The sequence below is a fragment of the Lontra canadensis genome, unplaced genomic scaffold, assembly GCF_010015895.1.
Source record: "Lontra canadensis isolate GAN:19392208 unplaced genomic scaffold, GSC_riverotter_1.0 scaffold69, whole genome shotgun sequence".
In the NCBI taxonomy this organism is placed as follows: domain Eukaryota; kingdom Metazoa; phylum Chordata; class Mammalia; order Carnivora; family Mustelidae; genus Lontra; species Lontra canadensis.
Genome location: NW_022631063.1, coordinates 9,822,846 through 9,844,740, shown reverse-complemented (window position 1 = coordinate 9,844,740; position 21,895 = coordinate 9,822,846). Strand labels below are relative to the sequence as shown.

Here is a 21,895-nt window from a genome sequence, read left to right as displayed (position 1 = left end):
GATGGGGGGAGGGGGGATGGGAGAGGTGGGATGGGGTTATGGACATTGGGGAGGGTATGTGCTATGGTGAGTGCTGTGAAGTGTGTAAACCTGGCTATTCACAGACCTGTACCCCTGGCGATAAAAATATACTATATGTTTATAAAAAAATAAAAATAAAGTGTCAAAAATATATATATTGCACAGCCCTTGCATCCTGGGAATAAATCCCACTTGATCCTGGTGAATGATTTGTTTCAATGTATTATTGGATTCAGTTTGCTAATATTTTGTTGAGGATTTTTGCAACTATGTTCAGAGATACTTGTCCATAGTTCTCCTGTTTTTGCTGTCTTTGTGCAATTTTAAGTAATGCTGGCTTCATAGAATGAATTTGAAAGTTTCCTTTTGTTTTCTAGTATTTGAAATAATTTGAAAAGAGTAGGTATTAGCTCTTCTTTAAATGTGTGGTAGAATTTGTTTGTGAAGCCATCTAGTCCTGGACTATTTTTTGGTGGGGGGGAGTTTTTTGATTATTGATTCAGTTTCATTGCTGGTCATCAATCTGTTCAAATTTTCTATTTTACCTGCTTCAGTTTGGGTGGGTTATATGTTTCTAGGAATTTATCCATTTCTTCCAGGTTGCCCAGTTTGTTGGCATATAGTCTTTTCATAATTCTCTTATAATCCTTTGTATTTCTGTGCTGTCAGTTGTTACTTCTACTCTTTCATTTGTGATTTTGTTTGAGTCCCCTCTCTCTCTCTTTTGGTGAGTTTCGCTAGAGGTTTATCAATTTTGTTGATGTTTTTAAAGAACCAGCTCCTGGTTCCCTTGATCTGTTCTATTGGTTTTTGTTTTTTTTCTTTAGCTTCTATTTCACTTACTTCTGCTCTAATATTTATCATTTCATTCCTTCTGCTAGCTTTGGGTTTTGTTTGTTCTTCCTTTTTTTAGCTCCTTTATGTATAAGGTTAGGTTGTTTATTGGAGATTTTTTTTTGCTTCCTGAGGTAGGGCTCTATTGCTATAAATGTCCTTCTTAGAACCACTTTTGCTGCATCCCAAAGATTTTGGACCATTGTATTTTCATTGTCATTTCTCTACATGTAATTTTTTATTTATTCTTTGATTTCTGGTTGATTCATTCATTGTGTAGTAGTGTGTTATTTAACATCCATGTATTTGTGCTATTTTCAGATTTTCTCTTGTGGCTGATTTGTAGTTTCATAGCATTGTGGTTAGAAAAGATGCATGGTATGTCTTCGATCTTTTTGAATTTGTTGAGAGTTGTTTTGTGGCCTAATATGTGATCTGTCCTGGAGAATGTTCTGTGTGTACTTGAAAAGAACAGGTATTCTGCTGTCTTAGGATAGTATATTCTGTATCTATCTGTTAAATCCCTCTGGTCCAGTGTGTCATTCAAAGTTACTATTTCCTTGTTGATTTTCTGTTTGGATGATCTGTCCATTGATGTCAGTGGGGTTTTAAAGTCCCCTGTTATTATTGTATTACCCTTAATTAGTTCCTTTGTGTGTGTTATTAACTGCTTCGTGTGTTTGGTTGCTCCCATTTGGGGTACATAAATACTTGTAACTGTTATATCTTCTTGTTGGATTGTCCCCTTTATAATTATATAGTGTCCTCCTTTGTCTCTTGTAACAGTCTTTGTTTTAAAGTTTATTTTGTCCAATATAAGTATGACTAGCCCAGCTTTCATGTCATGATAAATGTTTCTCCATTCCCTCACTTTCGATTTGCATGTCTCTTTAAGGCTGAAATGAGTCTCTTGCAGGCAGCATATAAATGAGTGGGTTTTTTTTTTTATCCATTTTGTCACCCCATCTTTTTTGATTGGAGTGTTTATTCCATTTACATTCAAAGTATTGATAGATATATATTTATTACCATTTTGTGACTTGTTTTGTGGTTGTTTTTGTAGTTCTTCTGTGACCTTTTGCTCTCTTTCACAGTTTGCTAGCTTGCTTTAGTGATATATCTGGATTCCTTTCTCTTAGTTTTTTGAATATGTAGTAGTAGTTTTTGGTTTGTGGTTACCATTAAGTTTGCATATAACATCTCGTGCATGCAGTAATTTATATGAAATTGATGGGCACTTAAGTTTGAACCCATTCTGTTCTCCCCTCCCCCATGGTTTTAGGTATGTAGTGTCATACCTTACATCCTTTTATTCTGTGAATCTGTTGACCTAATTTTGCAGATATGCTTATTTTTACTGCTTTTGTGTTTCCCTTTTTTTCTTTTCTTTTTTTTTTTTTTTTTTTGAAGTCTTTATTTAAATTCCAGTCAGTTGACATGTAGTGTAATATTAGTTTCAGGTATAGAATTTAGTGACTCATCACTTACATACAACACCCAGTACTCAGCACAATGAGTGCCCTCCTCAATACCCAACACCCATTTAACCCATACCCCTGCCCCCCTCTTTTCCAGTAACACTAGGTTTGTTCTCTACAGTTAAGAATCTGTTTTCTGGTTTGACTCTCCCCACCCCGCCATGTTCATCTGTTTTGATTCTTAAATTCCACATATGTGTGAAATCATATGGTATTTGTCTTTCTCTGACTGACTTAGCATAATACTCTCTAGCTCCATCCACATCGTTGTAAATGGCAAGATTTCCTTCTTTGTTATGGCTGAGTAATATTCCTGTGTGTGTGTGTGTGTGTGTGTACCACATCTTGTTTTCCTATTTTTCTTACTATTACTTATGGTCTTTCCTTTTCACTCAGAGTCCCCTTTAATATTTCTTCTAGGGCTGGTTTATTGCTCATGAACTGTTTTAGCTTTTGTTTGTCTGAGAAGCTCTTTATCTCTACTTCTGTTCTGAATGGTAGCCTTGATGGATATAGGATTCTTAGCTATAGATTTTTATTTAATTTCAACATTTTGTATCTTGCCACTTCCTTCTGGCCTGCAAAGCCTTGGCTAACAAATCTGCTGTTAGCCTTTTGAAGTTTCCCTTGTATTTAATTATCTTTTCTCTTGCTGTTTTTAAAATCCTCTCTTTATCACTACTGTTTGCCATTTTAACTACTACGTGTCTTGGTGTGGACCTCCTTAGGTTGATTCTGTTGAGGCATCTTTGTGCCACCTGGATCTGGATATCTGTTTCCTTCCCCAGATTGGAGAAATTTGGGCCTGTTATTTCATCAAATAAATTTTCTGCCCTCTCTTCTCTTTCTCCTTCTGGATCCCTATAATGTGAATGTTATTAGACTTGATGGAATTAGTAAGTTCCTGAAGTACATTCTTATTTTACAAATTTTTTCTCTCACCTGCTTATCTTTATTACTTTCCATTACTCTGTCTTCCAGATTATTAATTCATTCCTCTACTTTCTCTACTGTATTTATTATATCAAGTGTATTTTTAAATTTATTTTATTCCTCATCTCTGATTGGTTCTTTTTATCTCTGTGTTAGGGGTCTTACTGATGCCCTCCACTCTTTTCTCAAGTCTGGTGGGTATCCTTACACTCATTACTTTAAATTCACAATCACGCATATTACTTACATCTGTGTTGCTTAGGTCTCTTGTGCTTTGGTCCTGTTCTTCTTTGGGACATATTCCTCTCTGTCTCCTCATTTTGTCTCACTGTGGTGTTAGGAAGGTCAGCTACATCTCCTCTTGAAAGTAATGGCCTGAAGAAGTCCTGTAGTGCCTTCAGTGCAGTGTCCCCCATGTACCAAAACTCCTGTGTGTACTGCATGTGCCCAGCTGTTGTGTTCTGGGTGCTTTTCCCTTCAGTCCAGGTGTCTGCAGAGGCTCTCTTTGCTTGTTGTGGCCAGTGTTTTGTCCCCAGCTGGGATGGGACATGCAATTTTAACAAAGTTTGCAACAGTCTGCTTACAAAAGGAGACCCGCTAAGTCAAGACCAGGGCTGGCCTGGGAAGATCCGCAGAGCACACCTGGGCAAGGCACATAATTTTAATAAGCCATGCCTTGAGCTTCTGCTGGGCCCACCACCACTGCCACCAGGACTCAGGAGCCCCCAAACACAGGGCTTGGTGTAAATAAGTAAAGTAGTGAATGTTGGTGCTGCACCATTGCCCACAGAGGGCCATGACTTAATGCTGGGGCCTCAGTGGTGCCTGTCAGCTCCTTTGTTACTAGAGAAGTTCCTCAGCAAACCTGCCCTTCTGACACGTCCTGTGAGATTAGTAAATAACTCTCCCTTATATCCCAGGCATTTTTCAATTCCTCTTTCTGTTTCTCCACAGACTTTTTGTCATGTCCCTATCACCCTCTGGATCTTCCAGAATGGAGACCACTGATTTTTTTTTAAATTCCAGGCTTTAAGTCCTGCTGGTTGTAAGAACTCGCTAAATTCGACCCCTTTCACTTTCAAAGTCAAATGTTATAGGGATTGTCTTCCCCGTGCAGGTTCTCTGGTGTGGTAGTCCGTTTGCCTTCCTTCCCCATGCCCATGGTTCCCTCTCTCCAGCAAACCACAGTGCAAGTCCGGTTAGTGCTGCCCATCCCCCCACCCGCCGCCCCGGCCCCAGCCAACATTGTGTCTACCCTTCCTGTCCTCTTCAGTGTGGCCTGTTCTCTACATTTAGCAGTGGAATCTGTTCTGCCAGTCTTTGGGCTGTTTTCTTGGTTACTCACACTGATGTGGGTTGGTAGCTAGTTGTGTCTGTGGGACGAGATGAAGCTAGGGTCCTCCTCTTCTGCCATCTTTCCCGGAAGTCAGGGGTTAGCCTATTTGTCCAAGGTCAGACAAGTAGGAAGTGGTAGAGATGTGACTTGGACAGAGATGGACCCCAGAGCCTCTTGCTCCCCACAGTGTAAGCCATGGACCCACAGCTTTGCAGCACCTGGAGCTTGTTGGAAATGTTGACTCTTGGGCTCTGCTGCAGACTGCCTGCATCAGACCCCGAGTCTTCCCGAGACCCCCAGGTGATTCTTGGCATGTCACCATGGGAGCAGGGCTGCTCTTCACCGCTCTACTGATGGTGACTTTCTAACCAAGGGCACTTTCTCCATTAGGCAGGTATCCTGGAACTTCAGTACTTTGTGTCATTTGATGACACCTTGTAGTCAAATAGAACCTGTCTTCCCAGCGGAAGGTGCCCTTTTTTGTTTTTTGCCTTTAATGGGTTTTCCAGTCAGTGCATGTGACAGGTGGAAGGGAGAAATGGGAGTTTTCAAGCTGTTCTTCCAATCATAAGCTCTAATTTTTCATCTTCATGATGTAACCCAAGCACAAATTGGGCTATGTGAGCATTTCCTCTTCTGCATAGCAATAAAGGTAATAAGCAACAAAACTGTAGGGCACGTTCCCACTAAAGGAAACCAAAGAATTAATGGTGTGCATAAAGAACTGAGAAAGCATTTTCAAAAAAAATCTGCTCCTTTTACATTCTTCCCTGTCAGGAAAAACAACAACAACAACCAGAATGAATACAAAGCAGTTTCAAGATGCCTACACACTGACTTTGTGCACGTGCCCCGACCTACATTCATCATTGTATTAAGGAGCCAAGACCCAGGTTAGCAGAAATCAGGTCACTCTTGAACAAAGTGACCTATGTGGATAAGGAGTTCAGATTCAAGAGTTTGGTTCACAGTATTTTATAGTCAGTTAAAGGTACTTAAGCTTGCAGGCAGGGGCTGGAACACCCACTGGTAAGGCATGGGGTATGACAGGCATTGAAGTGTGAGACAAAAAGTCAGTGAGAATTAAAAGGAACTATGCCTCCCCATCTGTGAAATGAGGAAGTAGAACTAAATTTCTATGCTTCCTTCCTACCTGAACGTCTTAGGATTTTATATAACAAGCGTAATTATAATTACAGAGCACTTCCAAATAGTCTTCTTTACTCCTTACAAAAACCTAAGAGATTCCTATTATCTATCCTGTTTTACAGATGAGGAAACTGGGGCACAAACATGCCAGTCACTCACCAGGTTATATTCTAAGAGGTGACGCTAACCACTTGCCCTCTCTCTTTAGGGCAAAGATGCCTCTAGCTACTCAACTCTTGTTACTGGCGCACTGGAATCACCAGTGGAAACAAAATGAGGCATTTCCACATGCAGGGCAGAGCCCTTTCCATAAATATTCAGGCCATCCAACGACTTCCTAAACAAGTATCTAACTCGGCTACATTTTGAGTCCCCTGGGATCCTTCAGTGGTGCTGATGCCTGGTTCTGGAGGCAAGTTCCACTCACATAGCATCAGGTACTGACCTTATATGTGAACCATTTATATTATAATGCAAGATTTTAAATTCTGCTACTTAAAGTGGATTCATTTCCATCTGTTTTATTTAAAATTTTTTCGTAGAGTCTTTTAAGTATTCCAGTATTTTATTATACACTAAGTTAAAAGAAAGGAAAAGAACACTAATGCCTACTGAAAGCAGCCATTATGTTATTTCACTCTTTGGAAGCAACTTTTTCGCAAATTGTGATTATGATTTTTGGCCCCTTCTGTGTAAAACAGGAAGTAATATCACTGCATAGACAAATGGCAGTGCATTTCATATTTAAAAGTACAAATAAATTAGCTATTATGATGTCCATCCATTTTCTTAAATCAAATATTAGTTATCACATAAGTTCCCCAAGAGCAAGAACCATGTCTGTGTTACTTCGGTATCTCCATCCCCAGACACAGACCTTGGCCTCTAGTGGGTACTAGAAGACTTCTCTACAACTAGTGAATATGTAAATAAGTGAATGAATTATAAATAGCTTCACATAATGAGGAAACTCAAACTATTGCATGCTTATACCAAAAAATGACTATGTCAAAAGAAAATAGTACTTTTGTTTAAGACCTTCTCTCATTCTTACAGGCCATATAAAAGATGTTGGGGAGGGAAGAACTGTAGTAATAGAGAATTTGGGGTCGTTGTTGTTGTTGTTGTTGTTTTTAGAGATGATGAAGGGCAGAGGGAGAGAGAATCTTAAGCAGGCTTCACACCCAGTGCAGAGACTGACACAGGGCTCGATCTCACAACCCTGAGATCATGACTTGAGTCAAAACCAAGAATTGGACACTTAACTGACTGAGCCAGATGGGTGCCCCTTGTTTTTTATTGAGGTGCAGTTAACACACGGTGTTACATTAGTTACAGGTGTACAACATAATATCTAGATGATTCCATACATTGTCATGTTCAACCCAAGTGTAGCTGCCATTTACCATAAAATGCTATTACATTATTGACTATATTCCCTATGCTGTATCTTTCATCCCTGTGACTTCCATGTTCCAAAACTGAAAGCCTGTACCTCCCACTCCCCTTTATGATTTTGTTTCCTCTCTATACCCTTCTCCCCTCTGGCAACCACCAATTTGTTCTCTGTTTATGTGTCCGTTTCTACTTTGCTTTTTTATATTCTGCATCTAAGTGAAATCATATGGCATTTGTCTTTCTCTGACTTATGTCACTTAGCATTATACCCTCTAGTTCCATCCATGTTGTCACAAATAGCAAGATCTTTTTTATGGCTACATAATATTCCATAGACCATGTATACCATATCTTCTTTTTCCATTCATCTAACAGTTACTAAACTACACCTGTCTCTTTCACAGTGACAGGATTTTAAGATTTGAGAGAGAAAGCACACATGAGGGGAGGTGTAGAGGGAGAGAGAATGAAGCCCGACATGGGTCTGGATTCATGACCATGAGATCATGACCAGAGCCAAAAACAAGCGTCAGATGCTCAAGTGACTGAGCCACCCGGGCACACCTCACAATGACAGGATCTTTTTTTTTTTTTTTTTTTTTTTTTTTAGGTTTTATTTGTTTATTTGACAGAGAGATCACAAGTAGGCAGAGAGGCAGGCAGAGAGGGGAAGCAGGCTCCCTGCAGGGAGCTTGATGTGGGGCTCAATCCCAGAGCCTGGGATCATGACCTGAGTCAAAGGCAGAGGCTTAACCCACTGAGCCACCCAGGTGCCCCCACAATGACAGGATCTTAACACTCACACCTATCTACTGGTTATTTACTTATGCACTAATCTCTGGATAATGAAAGAAGTACATGCTATCCCTGTAGTTTGAGACTGTGAATGTTCTAGAAGTATAAATAGTAAAATTTTATCTGACTTCTGCTAACGTGGGTCTGTCGCTGCTTGTTTCCCTGGAACAGTCTGAAAGATGGCTTGGGGGGAGGGCGAAGAGATGACTGAGGCCCTTATGCTGACTCTACAGGAATTGCACTGGACTCCTTCACTCCGGTGTCCTCATTAACCATTCCCTGGTTGGTCATGGGGCATATGGCACATGGTCTACCCTTGCACTGTGCTAGACCAGTTTTTTCCTGATTTCTGTCTTCTAATTCACTTAGAGGGTTTAACCATGAATCCCTTTACAACTTTTCTTCTAGATTTCTTGGGGTCTGTTGGTTAACCGTCTCGGTAGACCTGGCCTTCAGCCACTGGTGGTCACCCCATCCTAACAGCTGGGCCAGATGCCTTTCAGAGTCCGCAAAACCTGTTTTTCAAAGGTACAGGAGAAAAAACACTCACTTGCCCTGTGCCCGTAAACAGGAACTAGTAGAAGAACAGAGACCTGCTGGCTTTTTTGTGGTAGTTCCTGTTTTGAGATACTTCTTAGTTCATTTTCTTCATCTCTTTGAACCTTGCTTTTTCCTCAGTGGTTGAACCATGATTAGATCCTACCCTTTGGTCTTAAGGAACTGCCTTCAGCCATTTACTTTATGCTATCGCTCCTGATTGCAACTCTCATAACTTTGTTTTCTCAGCCTTTAGGTTGTACTTATCTGGAACCCAGGCACCTAGAGCATTTCACTCTTTTCTTCCTTTAAAACAGAACAGTCTATCAACCCCAATCTGTCTTCCCACATTGTCCTCTCATGAGGTAGTGTGCCAGGGGTCAGTTCTCATTACAATGTTGTCATGTAGGGTAGAAGGTTTGATCTTACCCTTACTTCCCTGGTCTGGACAATTTAAAGCATTACCACTTATATCTGCCCCACATTCCAGAACAGTCCCAGCCCCAAAGGCATGACCCAGTGTGAGATTGTGCAACCAGCAACAAAAGGTCAGTGTTTGTAAATGGATCCAAGGATATTCCGATTTATCTTCTACTGTCACTCCTAGGCATTCCTGTAGGATTTTTTAAGAGGAAGAGGAAGGGATATAATCCTATCAAGTATTGCCATGATGTCCAGCGCAGGAAACCTACGCCATAGTCCAAGTACAGCCACGGACACTTAAATGATGATGGTGATTACAGATTGTAGTCATTAATCTGGGTAGGTCTAGGGGACTGTGAATAAAGTTTCACACTGGTCTGTCATTAGAAAGTACCCATCATATTTCTTTGGGTGGTAAAACCTGTCTGATCTTCAAAGAACCAAGATTCACTATATAATACTTAGTAGAAAACTATTACTTAATTTACTAGACAGATGATACATTTTACATTGGAAATTTATTCGGGACAGGGCATGCTATTTGCTATAATATCTGAGCTCTATCTCCATGCCTTAATTTTGTATAGATTGTGATAATCTAGCTAAAGAAGGTTCATAAAATTGCTTATAAATCTAAACAGAAAACTTTGAAGAAAATATTTTCAGGCCAGTCAGTTCTACCAAATCAGTCCTTGGTGATCAATAGTGCCACAGTCAAACTGCTCTCATGTCCAAAATATCTTCTCGGAAGAGAGCAACTTTGCCACAAGAACTCTTACTCTTCGTGCCATGGTATCATTGCTAAACGACATCTCCCAGTTTGTAGGGATCTCAAATAAGGCCATCTTTCAGATCAGTTGATGTCAGTTGATATCAAAAGAAAATGAACAGTAGAGCCCGAAGGAAAAGAAGAAAACCTTCAGTCAAAGAAAATAAAATCTCAAAAACTTGAGTTAGCCTTCATTAAATAAAAACACAATTAGGTTATTTATAATTTTAGAGTTTCATATATATAATGCTATGTTACTAAGCAATGAACACTTTCATAAAAAAATTTATTTCACACTTTTATACAAATATCCACAGGTATTTTCTAATCATAATTTTACAGTGCTTAGTATTAAAATGTATCAAATGCAAACAGACCCAGTGACTTGACTTGAGATGACGTTTTTAACAATAAACACCACTATGTTCCTTGTTGTTGGACCAGCCTTCCACCTCTTCCCTTTTAGGATATTCTTTGTTTTTTAACAAAGATAGACACTTTCAAAATATCAGCTCTGTGGCAACCTATAAAGCCAGTGCATTTGGTTACAAGGTACCTACCTAAGCAAGAAACCTAGATTTCAAACACTGGTATGACCTGTTTTAGAGAAATTTTTGTAAACAAAGTATCATTTGTAAAACCATCTTTGTGAATGAAAGTTCCAAAGTACAATGAGAATAATGTCCTTAGTATCTTCAGAGCATACAATTTCTGTAAAGAAAAAAAAACCCCAAAGCAACAATTTTGTTCCAATAAATTAGCACCTGTTTGCTATTATTCCCCATCTAACTTTACATTTTGAAGTAATTTTTAAAAATTCAAATTCCTATCTGTTCATTGTCTCTTGAATGAATAGAAATGTTTTCCTCCTCTGCCAGTTCATTTTTACAGTTAAAACCATTGAAAACTGTAGTTAGTGCAGTCCCAAAGTAATGTGGGGGACTACAGATAGGGGAGGAGACAAAAAACAGAACACTGACTCGCCGATTAAATGGTTCCAACATTTAAAAACATAAAAGCCGTGATGTTCTGACTTTCGGGATCAGATACTCAGTAGTCTCGCACTGGATCCGTCTGGACCCACCATAGGCACCAACCCTCTCTTTCAAGTCCTGACAGTACAGTGTGGGCAGCAGGGCTTACACCGCATCCGAGTCCAGCAAACCAACCCATTATTTCCAAGAGTTCCTGAAAGTTACAGCACAAAGTGTGCAGGAGACCTCACACAGGGCTCTAAACTTGAAAATACGTGCTGTCGGATAAGAATTGAGCATCTTACGGTTAACTCCTCTTTCTGAAACAGTTTGGGTCTGGAAGAAGGGGGTGAGGGCTGTCAGGAAGGGAAATGTAATAACTTACAAAAGGATTTTTTTTTTTTTTTGCACGAAATTCAAACCCATGACCTCCCATGTTCTAATTCTGATTGTTCAATCCAACTGGAAGGGTAAAGTGGAGAATCTTTGGCCTGTCAATGATAAAACGGTTGTAAAAAAAAAAAAAAAAAGGAAAAAATAAATAGCATATACAAGTAAGTCTAAGTAGCATTCAAGTCTGTTGCACTTGTGTGTCTGAGCAGGAAGGGTGAAAGCTGTATGTTATCTGGTGGGAGGAGTGTTCACACGTCTAGGAAATGGGGACAGATGGCAGGATGGCAACACCACCTATTGCACATTGCACTGAAGGTAGCACCCTGAAGTGAAACACAGCTACCCGAGGGCACGGTCTGGTGCTGCCCGCTGCTCCCTTGCGGCTCTCCGGTGCTAGGGGAGGGAGGCGTGCAGAGGCAGTGCCAACGAGTGCGGCCAGCCTGTCAGCGCAGTGACCGTGACAGGTGCCATCTTCAGCTATGCTAGGGGGAGGACAGGGCGGGAGCACTGTGGGGGAGGCCCTACCCGGGCCCAGGCAAGTCAGCCACACCAAAAACAAAGGCAACCCGGAAAGTTAAATTAAGGCAGTTAAAGAAAACTCCATTCCAACAGTCTTAAATTCGGCTGTGCCAGACCAGAGAGCCCCAGGCTACACATCAGCGTCCACAGTGAAAACTGTCCAAGTTCGTACTGGGCATAATCTGTCTGAAATTAATATTCAGGGATCAAGCAGTCTCACAAGTCCACTTAGATGTCGGAGTTGGGCGGGGAAGAGCAGTTTGGGTACTGGGAAGCTTTTTTTGGCCCCTCTTAAGAGTAGCTTTCACTTTCATTCCACCTTGTGATCCACTGTTTTTTTTCAAGGTTATCGATGTATTTTTCATCTTTGATCTCCCGCTCTTCCTTCCGGATCCTCACAGCATGGTATCGGGGAACGCTATCGTCGTACCTGGAGCGTTTAAAGAATCCGCACTGATCAAGGGGAGAGAGAAGCAGAAACAAATTAAGGATTGCAAGAAAAGCAAGTGCACAAAATGGGAATGTCTAAGCTTTCTGTTCAGCTACGCCTACCTCTGGATGAAGGGAAAAAAATGGTTTCTTTTAAGAAGGAACGAGCAGGTTGAAAAGACAACAGCCATTGGGGATAAGCGGAAGAGAAGACAGCTGTAAAACTAGAAGGAAAGTCCGTTTTTTCCATCTTGTCTTTACATTTTATAACAATGTAGTAAGCTACCTCTTTACTAACAATTTCAGAGCTCTGGAACAGTGCTTCCATTTTTTATAATCACAATACTCTGTTAAAAAGATCTCAATTTTAGACTAGATGTTAAATAACAATCTTTTTAAAGGCCACAAACTAAAGATTATTTTGTGTCCTTGTCTCACTAACAAAATGAAATCAAATCACCAATATTTTTTACAGATTACTATAGGACTATGCCAGTGTTCAAATGAGTCATTTTAAGGACTTTCTCTCCTCCGAGGCTAAGTACACATCTCTCATGAGCTATAAGGTAATTTATACTGTGTGGATTTCCTGTTGTGCTTCCAAATTTAAGCTATTTCATTAAATCATGTAGTAACTGTGTCCTATAATAAAATGAATCAGGTACTGCAAAGAACTTGAGGAAAGTATACCATTAAATTTCAGAGCACCCCTAATATTTTTTTTTTTGCAGAAGACATTTACACTTATTTATGAATACATTTTTTATTCATTTTTTTAAAAAATTCAATCTGATCCAAATTAGATTTTTATGGAGAACATATCAGGAAAATTTTTAATCAAATTGAAATTTTTAAATGAATAAAATATGTTTCATGGAAAAGATGTGTTTTGATTTAAAAATGCAGCTAGGAGGAGGATGAGGAAGATACCTGGAATGGTTAATGTGTATCATGTAATAGGAACAGAACATTTATGTTGAATGAGGTTATAAAAATGTCATGGGGCAAAGTAAAATTAGATTCAGTCATCACTAAATCATTGGGAAAAATGGACCAAGAAGTTTTGTTGTAAGGCCATTTCCACATTGGACTCCTTTATTATTTTGTGCAAAAAGCCAAAATACCTATTGCAAAATGTGGCTCTTCATTTTAAAAGAGGAGGAAGTCAAGGGTGGTATGTAGAACTGAAATGGAAAGGCTGGGATTCATCGTGACAGTGTCATGGAAAGGGATTATAGGAATAATTCCATCCCCTCGTGCCCACATAAATGGAAAAAGGAATTACCACCAATTCCTGTTTCCGTGGATTTACAAGCAAGGGAAGCAAAACACGAACTTAAAACCAACCAAGACCCAAAGTTGAATAAGATCTCTAGGAACATGAAACAAGGTCAAACTCCATTACAACATATTGAAACCATAACTGTCCAGAGCATTTTTATATTAGAATTTTGTATAATGAAGGTCACTTGGTAAAGAGTGATCTTCTGAAATTGGCCATCGTGTCCACCAGGTCAACACATTCATAGTTTGTTGTAGTGGTCTTTGACCCGTAGTAGATATGCAGGAAAAGGAAGTCGCATGCTTAGCGAGCATAAAACAATTTCTGAGCAACAAAAGCATTCCAAGCCTTCCCCCATCACTTTATAGCAAGATCAGAAAGGACAGTAAGGAAGCCTTCTCAAGAGAAACACAATGTTTCCAACATGCAACAGGTTAATTGGGCAGTCAACACAAGCTTCTATCTGTGGAAAATCCCAAAGTGGACAAGAAATCTGCAGTGATTTCTTATTCACCTTTGAAATTCCAAGTGGGATGCTATATACTTGGTTGACAACACATGGCAAACTGGGCTCCTAGGGAGGTCCAATGCCTCCTTTTGTGTGTACATAGAGTCCAATCATCTTCATTGCTGTGGGTGACATTTAACAACACAAAATAACTCACCTGCAACAAAAGATTCTTTGTGCATTTCTAAAACACAAATAAAACTGAGCTTTCAAGTGAAATAAAACAAATCCAAGCAAGGCAAGCCAGTGTGGACATTTGGAAACATCTGTTAATGGGACACACACAGCAAGCTGTTGCTCTTAAAGTTAGCCACCACAACCATAGCGGGTCCCACAGCTAGCAATGAAAAAACATTGATCAATTACCACAGAAGTAGATCAATACTATGCATCAGAAGTAAGCCTCTCTTTATCAGACGGCTGAGCATGGATCTCAGCCTTGTGATAGGTGGCATCATAATGATCTTTCTTATTTCTCTTGAAGAAACCACACTATAAGGAAGCAAGGTATTTAGTCAGTTTTACAGTTTTGTGTATGAGAGAGAAACAAAAGAAAAATCTCAGATTGTAACCTGTTTTCTAGTTATAGCTTGTTACGAAGAGACCACTTATGGATCAACCAATAATAGCTTGTTACAAAGAGACCACTTAGGGATCAACCAGAAGTGAACAGCCGCCAAACCGACCTGATTACCATGGGTCTCTGGTCTGATACTTAAACCGGATGACATTAATTCGCTAATTGGTTTTTCCATCTGTAACCAACATCCGGAGGACCAAAAAAATCATCCTAAAAGGAAAATTGTATATCTGTCTGATTGTAGCTTTGGGTGGTTTCTTCATGCAGGAGAATATGAACTCTAAAATAGGCAAAAGATTGACTTCTGCAGTTTTTCTGAGACAAAGAAGTACACCAAGATTTAGCATAAATCCAAATAAAATAGATATGGCATTTTTCTGCCTTTCACAGGAAGTTTCATGGAACAACTGCTGTGTACTTGAGGACTTTGTATTTGTGGGTAAATCGTAATATAAATTTGAATACACCATCATGAAAGAACGACAGCTGTCATGTTCCCAAATTCTAACCCACCAGGTAACAGTTAAGTGGTAGGAACCTGTGCTCCTCAGGTTAGGTCACTCTCAATCAACACAGAGATGTAATTCCCCTTTTTACTATAATTTCCTTCATTCGATGAGGGAGGACCTTTTCTATTTACTTGTTTGTAAGGCTGTGGAACTACCCTTTGGAATCAGCTTGGTCAAATAAGTCTGCCCTCCTGGAAAACTCTGCTTCCTAGTCTGGCCACTCCTTAAAGTGAAAATCTAAATGTTTCATACGGCATGGGAACTACAATTCAAAGTTAAATCAAAAATACCTTCGTGGCAACAGCCACATGCCAAGTGCTCAGTAGCCACATGTGTCCCGCTGGCTAGTGCAGGTTCATAACGGCTCCATTATCCTAGTTTTACCCTTTATCTTGATGTCTACTTGTGACTCCCTCCATCTAATACACAGTGAACACACCCAGCCAACTTGCAGTAACACATGCAGGTCGATAGGGAACCAAGTGTCCTCGTCCTGCTTCCAGCTGGCAGCATTCTTACCCTCCACAGGCATGAGCATCCTTGTTGGCAAAATGAAGGTGACCAGACCAGCCTGAAGGAAGGACTTTCCTCTTTACCTCCAAACAAAACCCTCTGCAATATCCGAGTATTTAAAGCAGATAACATCAGGGGCACCTGGGTGGCTCAGTTGGTAAGTGTCTGCCTTCGACCCAGGTCATAATCTGGGGGTCTGGGGATCGAGTCCCCATCAGGCTCCCTGCTCGGTGGGGAGCCTGCTTTTCCCTCTCCCACGACCCCTGCTTGTATTCCCTCTCTCACTGTCTCGCTCTCTGTCAAATAAATAAAGCACATAACATCAGAATGACTCTGGCTGAAGCGGGGATTTTGGCCCTAGCTGCACCACCTAGCTTAATCTTGGCACCTACGTGGATGTGCAAAACCCAATTTAATGGCCACTGAACTGGAGTCCTTTCTGGCCCTTAAGCTCCATGATTTTAATTCATGAAAAGGCATCGTTCATTTTAAGAAAGAAGAATATCAGTAAAGTAATAAAAGTGGTCTTCGTGTAGGGTTCATAGGAGGTTGATTAGGGTTCACTTGTGAGTTCTGGACACCTTAGAGCTACAAACAACCCATGAGATTATATAGTCCAGTCCACTCACTAAAAAGCGAAAGCAAACCAGTGTCCCAGGAAGATGAAATGATTTGCCTAAAATTATAGAGCTTGGGTGTTTTTTAATTCTAACCCCATAGCTATGTCTCACCCTCATTAAAGACTGCCAGTAGGACCTGCTCTGAAGAAGACTATCCTTGTGACCTCCTCCAGAAAGCACACAAAAGCCATCCTCAAATACTAAATTTCAAATTCAGTTTTTGATATCAGAATAATTTTCAGAGCATCTCCTATGGCTGGCTGTGCTGACCAGAGAAACCAGCTGTCTGGAGGGGATGTCAGCAGTAAAACTGGCCAGTACCCAACGCAGGGAGGAGTCTTGGTGTGAGCAGTCACCAACCTCCGAATCACACATTTGGAGAACACCAGAAAACTCACTCAGACTGGTAAAAGGCAGTTGCTTGGAAAAAAATAACATACAAAAAAAAAATCCCCAATATTTGAAAGTGACAGTATCTGAATCTTTGTCAATTATACTCTTGGATCCAAGGGAAAGGATAAAGATGGTCTAATCCTAGAGATTGTTGGTAGAGGTTTATAATCATTTAATTCAAAATCCTCTGGACCAGACAGGTGTGGAAATCTAGAATTTGGGCATTTTAGAAAAGTAATATGCTGCATGCATAAAACTACTCTGACCAAAACTATTAGTTTCACAGCAGAACCATTAAATAAAGAATAAAGAATACAAATAGCTTCTCATCACATGTTGTCCAGTTCTGCAGCCAAATAAGTCATTATGAACTTTCAGCTTTCAGAGTTTTCTGCAGAGTTGTCGATAAGGGACTGTGAACCTTCATTAGTCACTCAGAATAATCCAAACTCTATGGGTCATAATCTTTGCCAACAAAAGTATGCATCCATCTCATACATACATTTTTATAATATAGACTGTTTATTGGCAGAATTCCAGGAGAAGGTACTAATTTTACTTGCAGGACCAAATTCTAATGAAGAATGTCCTATTAAACCTGGATCTTGTTTGAGAGAGGCAGTGAGGCCCCCTTGCAATGGAGTTATGAATTTTTGCTTTTCTGTTCCTAATCTAGTTGCAGCTGTCACAAGCCCCCATGGCTACCGTGAACATTTCTTTACAAAAGTTGAAATTAACAAGGATACAAGTTCAGATTAATGTGACAGCCAATAATTTGGCTTCGATTCAGAATCTTAGATAAAGAAAATGCTGAAGTGGTAACGTTTTTTAAATTGGTATTTGCCAAACATGCTAAGTTATGTGATAAACACCAAAATTTATTTAAGAAACTCCTTATAATATACAAATACTTTTAAATTTCAGGTATGAGGAAATATACAGGTGTTCATCATAAAATTCTCAAGTGTTCTTCATGTTGGCAAAGTTTCATAATGAAATGTTGAGAAAAGGGAAGCAATACAAAGGAATATACAGATTCTATCAGTGTAAATTCACTCTTTTAAAAAGCAAGAGATAAAAATTAGGTCGTTAGAACTCAAATGCCAAATAGGACTTACCTTCCATAGTATAAACACTAAGAGAGCCAGCATCAGGATCCCAGCGAGGATAGCCACTAGGATAATCCACCACGGTATTCCCGAATACTGAGCGACGGTCTTGGAGGGAAACACAGTCACACGAATCTATGGGGCATAAAAGCAAGCGCCACTGTAAGGCAGGTGAGAATACCAGGAGTTTATAGTTCCAAGTCTGCTTCTAGACACATTTTGAACAATGCAGCCTGTGGAGGAACGAGATGCCTTTCTGATGTGAGATCTTTTCCCAGAACTGGAAAATGCTGGACTGTGTTTTGACAAAGTTATTATTATTATTATTGGTAACTCATCTTTTTTAAACTTTTGTATTGAATCAAAGTAATTGTGTAATAAAGCACTTTTTTTCATCTCCAAGATTCAACAATCGTCAATATACAGCCCATCTTGCTTCATCTGTATAACCTGGTATCTTGTTGAGAACAATCACCTTCTCTTTTCGTTTTCAGTAGTGGAAATAAAGGGGCCATTTTTTGTAGAATTAACCTATATTCCTCACTTGGACTTTAAAGATCTTGTGAAAAATAAAAACAGGGACGGAGCTGCAGTGCTGATACCACGGTAACTTCCCCTTAGGATGTCTAATGGGACCCTCAGGCACAAGAGGATTTCCTTAAACGGCCTGGTGCGTGCTCTCCGACAGTGTATTTGGACAGAGCAGACCCTTTCAGAGGTGACTTCGAGGTGTAAACAGTAGCTGATGAGAAGCCTAAGCTCTAGACATTTGATAGTTGGCAAATATCAATTAAACGGAAGTGGTGTTTATTCACAAATCTAAAAAGTTGCTTCTGGCAATTTGCAACAACTCGGTTCTGTGCCTTTAGTGGATTTCCTAATTCCAGGAGACTATTTTTCAAAGCTCCTGAAAGACCTGGTGTTTGCTACAAATAGGATTTCATAAGCGAATAGATTAGAGAGCTTCCAGTTTGAAGTTTCTGGTATTTCTGACTTAAGAGAATGTAAAGTGAAGGATAAACAAAAAGTGCGAGCCATTAAGTTCTGAGAAGTGGTTTCAGTCCAGTACTGTTAGTCCCGGATGTTGCCTAAAAAGGCTTCCGTGTCTGCCTACATTCTGCTTTGATTAACAAAGAGTCTTCACTATAATACTTCCTTTTCTACTTATACTAGAAAACAGCTTCTCAACTCATCTGACTTTAGAATATACTTTGAAGCAAGAGAACTGCTTTTCTTGGAACATTTAAGAGCGAAGAAGTCCCTTTTCAGCTTGTTCTACTGACTCTAACACCTTTATCAGCTACTGTTTCCTGTTATGCTCTCAGTGAGTTTTGGCCCAAAATGCCAGCCAGCCCTACCCCTGGGGAAGGGGTGCCCCATGGCTCACTTTCCCTCACTTTCCTTCCCCCGACAGGCACTCCAGCTTTAACCTAGAACAACCCTTTCTTGAGATGACTAGGTCTAGCACAGGGGCGTCCACGAAATGGGAAGAACAGTGGAAACAGTGATAAAAGAGGGCACTTGGGATCAGTAAGCCTCCCTACTGTGAACCCAAACAAAACCACTAATGAGCCAGCTCCGTATCACTTATTCTGCCGGATCTAGTAGAAGGAAGCATAGAGTACGTCCTGGGGGCAAGGGGACAACCTGGAAGGGCCATCCTCATTTTTAAGCCTAAGCTCTGTTAAACCTGGAATTGGAGAGCGGAGAATGGTCCATGGCAGGGGAATCAGCTTTTATAATCAGACGGTGTACCAGAGCCTTTCAAATGGCTGGTAATAGGGCACCTGGGTGGCTCAGCGGGTTAAGCCTCTGCCTTTAGCTCAGGTCATGATCCCAGAGTCCTGGGATTGAGTCCCACATCGGGCTTTCTGCTCAGCAGGGAGCCTGCTTCCCCTCCCCTCTCTGTCTCTCTGCCTACTTGTGATCTCTCTCTGTCAAATAAATAAGTAAATAAAATCTTTAAAACAAAAAAATGGCTGGTAATAGGGAAAACCATTCCTATAAATGGCAGCAATCCAACAGTATGAGGTGGGGGATGGGGGGGACTGTGTATGGAAATCCAGCCGGGAGATCTAGCCCCAAGTCTGGCTACCATTCAAACCAGATTTGGGAGCCTTTTAGAACTCACTGGGCATCAAAGACAGAGGACTGAAGCCAGGGGCAGAGCCACACACTTAAAGGACAGATGGGCTCTGCAAACCCAGGCTGGGTTTAAGGCCACACTGTAGTCCAGGAAGGGGAGGAAGGCCAGTCAGCTGAGATTTTGTTTCCTCAAACTGTCAACTAAAGTTTTGTTCCTGTAGGATGGTCATTCTCCAGCAGGGACTGGGAATAAAGGGGGATGGAACCTCAGAATCGGGTCAGGGGAGGCCAACCGTGACCAACTGCCCAGAGCTCTGGGAAGCCTGGTCACATCTTGCCACAGCAGCTGTTGTTAATGGACAGTGACAGGTTGAGGTGAGTAGCAATTACTCCCAACTCCAAAAACAATCTGGGGCGGGGGGAGGGGATTTAAAATCTAGGCATTTCCATAGGGATGACCTATGCATGTGAACCTCATCCGTCATGTGCCCATGAAGGGGAAATGGGGCCAAAGCTCTGCTGATGAATCAGTGCGATCATGAGTGAGCAGGGCTTACCCCTCATTCACTTGCTCGCTGCCAGAATTGTTGCCCTGAATCACTCTAACATCATACCCTCTATTCTTACTGCACATCAGTGTAAGAAATCACTCCGTGAAGGTATTTTCATGTCTTTCACAAAACTATGTTAAAGATCTCATTCCCTTAGTGAGTGTTCCTCGTATCATCTTATTAAAAAGATCCATATATCAAATTCTCCAAATTTAGAGCCGAAAGAAGAAAATCACATTGCCCTAAAGAATGCTGTGTCTTTTACCTACCATATTTTCTCTTATCTCTGGCATCCAGGAAACAGATACTCTTTTCCAAATTCCTTAGGAATGAAGTGGGGGATATAGAAATACAACCAATAAACAATTCCTTCCTCCGCTCAATTCAACAATTATCTCCTGGTTCACCATGAATCATGAAATTCTTAACAGTTCACAAGGCATATCTTATTACTTTTGCTTCTCTATCATTCGTGCAGGGAAGGCACACAGTGTGTCCTTAGTAAGTGCTTGTAAACTGGATGGATTTCACTGGTCCTAAAATATAACCATTTTATCTGGTTTAGTTAGGAGACCAGTTCTATTGGACTTTGTTCAAACAATGTGTTAAAATTTTCATATTAAGAAGTGAACACACAACTCTTAAAATTGGTTGGGTTATAAAGGAAGCAAAAAGGGTTTTTTCTTCTCTTTGAAAGCCAGGAGTAGAGTAAGAGCAAGGGGAAGTTTTAATATGAAGACCAAAAGATAAGGCTGAATAACCCTACCTCCTCGCTTCTCTCTCCAAAGAAAGATGATCTTCGGGCTGGAAAGGACAGAGGAACCAAGATAAAGACACAACTGAAACCCACAATAAGTGAGGGAATAAGAAAGGAAAGCATTGTAACACTTGAATTAAGCTTAAATCTTTAGGCCCAGAAAAAGTACACTTTAAAATACTGAAGAAACCTGTAGGGAGGACATGGGAGCTGTTGTCGCTCAGAAATCAGTCAATAGAAGAGGTACTAGAAGACTAGAGGCAAGAAAATGTCTCTTTTCAAAATAAATGCACTCTAGATAAAAGACATTAATCCACTCACATACCTACCAATTATTAAATCAAGGAGGATCATAGCAGGGATCCCAATTCCTGTGAGCAGGCATGAGTTCTCCAAGCCCCAACATCAAAGGCCCAAGAGAACCTCACTTTCCTGTGTGACCCAGCCACTAGACTGGTTACCAGCACCCCAGTTCCATCATCTTCCAGCCAACAAGAGCACCCAAGGAGGACTTGGGAGCCCACCGTCTGGTCTCCCCTCCACATGTCTGCCAGTCCTGTGACCCTGAAGGAGAGATAACCTTCCTTGGATTGTTTTCTCATCTGAATTTGAGATGTGGGGACTTACAGAGTTAAGAACAGGAGCCCTGAAACCAGACGGATTTATAGGTTTCCATACAGGAAACTAGCATCCCCTGCTGTGCCTGCTTCCTTTTTTGGAAAATGAGTCTATCTACCTTGTCATTCTGAGGTTTACATGACTACACACAGATAAAAAGTTCAGTAAACTGTAGACATTTTATTAATGAGCTATTAATGTCTATCCCTTCCTGTCCCTTCCCTCTCGAGAGTGTGGTGTTCTTCCAGCTCTTAAATACCCAGTGATTCTCCAGGTTGTTGGTTTCAAGTTACAGAACGCTATGACCACTGCCTAGGTCAGAGGGGCAGAGAAGAGCTTCTCAGGGAGGCTCTGGCTTGGGTGACGATCCCTTATGATGCCT

The 21,895-nt window shown here is 40.6% G+C and overlaps 1 protein-coding gene and 2 long non-coding RNA genes across 4 annotated transcripts in view; 2 read left to right on the top strand and 1 right to left on the bottom strand.

The window, feature by feature from the left end:
- LOC116880955 overlaps window positions 1-12,402 on the top strand; it is an 80,780-nt gene extending 68,378 nt beyond the window's left edge. Inside the window, exon 4 of the long non-coding RNA XR_004385304.1 lies at window positions 11,961-12,402. This is a non-coding gene — a long non-coding RNA (uncharacterized LOC116880955). The remainder of the gene's footprint in view (window positions 1-11,960) is intronic.
- Window positions 8,700-9,783, top strand: LOC116880956. The gene is made up of 2 exons (XR_004385305.1): window positions 8,700-9,179; window positions 9,248-9,783. It is a non-coding gene; the product is annotated as an uncharacterized LOC116880956 (long non-coding RNA).
- Window positions 10,482-21,895, bottom strand: part of ITGA6 (integrin subunit alpha 6) — a 76,442-nt gene continuing 65,028 nt past the window's right edge. Inside the window, exons 24-26 of one of the 2 annotated variants that reach the window (XM_032880463.1) lie at window positions 17,512-17,637; window positions 14,145-14,270; window positions 11,900-12,012 (exon numbers count right to left, since the gene is read on the bottom strand). In XM_032880463.1, the coding sequence (XP_032736354.1) occupies window positions 14,163-14,270; window positions 17,512-17,637 (234 nt within the window). In that variant the 3' untranslated portion in view covers window positions 11,900-12,012; window positions 14,145-14,162. Of the gene's footprint in view, window positions 12,013-14,144; window positions 14,271-17,511; window positions 17,638-21,895 lie in introns of both variants that reach the window. The other variant, XM_032880462.1, reaches the window with a different exon arrangement.